The sequence below is a fragment of the Microtus ochrogaster genome, chromosome 1, assembly GCF_000317375.1.
Source record: "Microtus ochrogaster isolate Prairie Vole_2 chromosome 1, MicOch1.0, whole genome shotgun sequence".
Taxonomy (NCBI): domain Eukaryota; kingdom Metazoa; phylum Chordata; class Mammalia; order Rodentia; family Cricetidae; genus Microtus; species Microtus ochrogaster.
This window is the reverse complement of record NC_022009.1, coordinates 58238059-58240686: the sequence shown is the minus strand read 5'-3', so window position 1 is coordinate 58240686 and position 2628 is coordinate 58238059. Positions and strand designations below refer to the sequence as shown.

At 42.7% G+C, this 2628-nt stretch overlaps 1 protein-coding gene across 1 annotated transcript in view; it reads left to right on the top strand.

Annotated features, from left to right (window-relative positions):
- Nucleotides 1-2628, top strand: part of Fam177a1 (family with sequence similarity 177 member A1) — a 20950-nt gene that overhangs the window by 14981 nt on the left and 3341 nt on the right. Inside the window, exons 3-4 of the mRNA XM_005343727.3 lie at nt 487-553; nt 2330-2427. Of these exons, the coding sequence (XP_005343784.1) occupies nt 487-553; nt 2330-2427 (165 nt within the window). The remainder of the gene's footprint in view (nt 1-486; nt 554-2329; nt 2428-2628) is intronic.

Here is a 2628-nt window from a genome sequence, read left to right as displayed (position 1 = left end):
AAATCCTCAATAAATAAATAAATTAAAAAAAATAAAATAAAAAAAAAAGAAAGAAAGGGCAAACAGCCTTCCTTCCAGTTGTTTTTCACCACTGAAAGTCCACTTGTTATGCCCTTATTCACCATAGTTTCTCCAGCAGAGTTTTCCTGCTGTAACGTTACATGTTACTTGGTAGGCATGCCCACAAGGGTCTTTCTGTGGATACTGCACCCTCTTGGGTGTGCTTTGAAGAATGAAGACATTGCAAGGCGGGAGAAAGGCTGGAGAGTTTGTAGGCAGCACAGACTGAGTTCCATTGTCATTCCATTGCTGAATTTGCTTTTGGTCCTTATGGGTAAAGGTGGTAGAAGTTATGTGGAATAAGATGAAGTGTCCTTGTGGAATTTGGATATAAACACCTAGGTTTTTGTCGGACTGGACTTCTGCCTGTGTGGTCTGAAGATAGTGGCGATGGAGGACGTTGCTAACCCGACTTTCTTGTTGCAGACAAAGCTTCCCTGGGGCCCCTACTTATGGTTCCACATGCTTCGGGCTGCCACCTCCACCCTCTCAGGTATGGCGCTTCTGTGTGACTATCGTGTGATTGCCCTAAGTTCTGCACACAGGAGCTTTACCAAGTGAGATGCTCCTGCTGAAGAAGAAACAAACTAGGGAACTACTTTGTCCTGGAGTAGCCATGTAGCATTGAAAAATACTGTCTAGCTTGTACAAATGTTCTTCAGCTTAGAGTTCTGTTAAAAAACACACCAGGGCCAGCAAGTTGGCTCAAGCAGGTAAAAGTGCTTGCCGCCAAACTGACAGGCAGATTTGATCCCTGGAAACCCTGTCAGGGAAGAACTTATTCCTGCTGAGTTGTCCTCTGACCTCCACACAATACGCTGTCTCCCTAAGTATAGTAATAAAAGCCACGCCCGGAAAGTGACACCATTAATGTAGACACGATTGTGGTGTTTTAAACCCTGTTACCGCCTGTTCTGTTACTTTACCATTTGGTTTTCTACTGCTGTTAATCTCAATGTGTCTACTGCTTATTCTAATGCCTATTAAAAGCCATTTGTATTTTAATTTTTATTAGTATTTAATTTCTTCTCGCATGTTAGCATCTTACCATTTTATTCTTTGTTATGTAGTTATGGCAATGCATGGTTTCTTCCATGTAATTTTTTTTTTATGGTACTGAGGATCGAATCTGCCCTGTACATCCTAGGCAAAAACTCTTCCACTGAGCTATATTCCAGCAATATTTCACTTCTTAAATGAAAATGTAACTGATATTTGAAGGAAGTGAATTATCAGCTTATGTGGTTATGCCAATAATGTTTTTTTTTGTTTTGTTTTGTTTTTCGAGACAGGGTTTCTCTGTGGTTTTGGAGCCTGTCCTGGAACTAGCTCTGTAGACCAGGCTGGTCTCGAACTCACAGGGATCCGCCTGCCTCTGACCAATAATGTTTAAATCATAAAATTTACTGTTTCTAATCAGCTACTTGATAATTTTTGTCTTGGTTTTTCGAGACAGGGTTTCTTTGTGTAGCTTTGGAGCCTGTCCTGGAACCCACCCTGTTGACCTGGCAGGCTTTGAACTCACATAGATCCACCTGTCTCTGCCTCCTGAGTACTAGAATTAAAGGTGTGCGCCACCATTGCCCATTTAATTATCTTTTTTTTGTCTTTTTCTTTTTAACCAGAGCAAATCACGGCTAGTATTTGAGCCAACATTTACTGAGCATGTATTGTGTTCAAGACTGCTCAGTGTGACGGAAGAGCACAAGCCTCACACACAGCTCTTTTATCTGCTTTGGCAACCTTCTGTCTCTTAAGCCTGACCTCTCACTGCCCTCCAGAGCCTACTGTATTTGGTGCTGATCTTGGCGGGACAGAATACACGGCAAACGCAATTTAAGGGTCTGTTCCGGCTCACAGTTGAAGGGTCCACACTGTCTGGTGAGGAAGCCGTGGCAGCCATCACCCAGTGATACCCTAGCCTTTTGATACAGAGTGTTTTATTAAAGAGAGCCCTCTAACTGGTGAGAAGCGGACAGAGCACCGTGGCTGGCCTAGCACACATCTGGTCCCAGCACTGCGGAGGTGGTGGAGGGTAGCTGATTAAATACTTGGAATCTGCTTGTCACATAGTGAGATATTGTTCTCTAAACAAACTTGCAAAAATAGGAATGTGAACAGGCTGGGTGTCCAGGACGGAAGTGAGGAGACAGGGTGATAAATTTGTCAGGTTTAAGGATAAAACAGTAACTCTTGTACTCTTAGTACCACATACAATGTTCAAGGAATGTTGATGGTGTTGTATGTCTCTTAATTTTTGCGTCTTTAGTGTGTGACTTTCTTGGAGAGAAGATTGCATCGGTTCTGGGCATCAGCACCCCAAAATACCAGTATGCCATTGATGAGTATTACCGGATGAAGAAGGAGGTGTGTCTCCTTTTCTCGCTTGATTGATGGTTTGCTCAAGGCTTGATGAACTCTGTAATGAGTGTGTGGACACTCTTGGAGCCAAAAAGGTAGCTCCTGTGTTTTTTTGCAGTGCTAGACATCAAACATGGGACTTTACACGTGCCAGACAAGGGCTCCGCCACTGAATACAGCTTCTTTTTTTTTTTTTTTTTTTTTTTT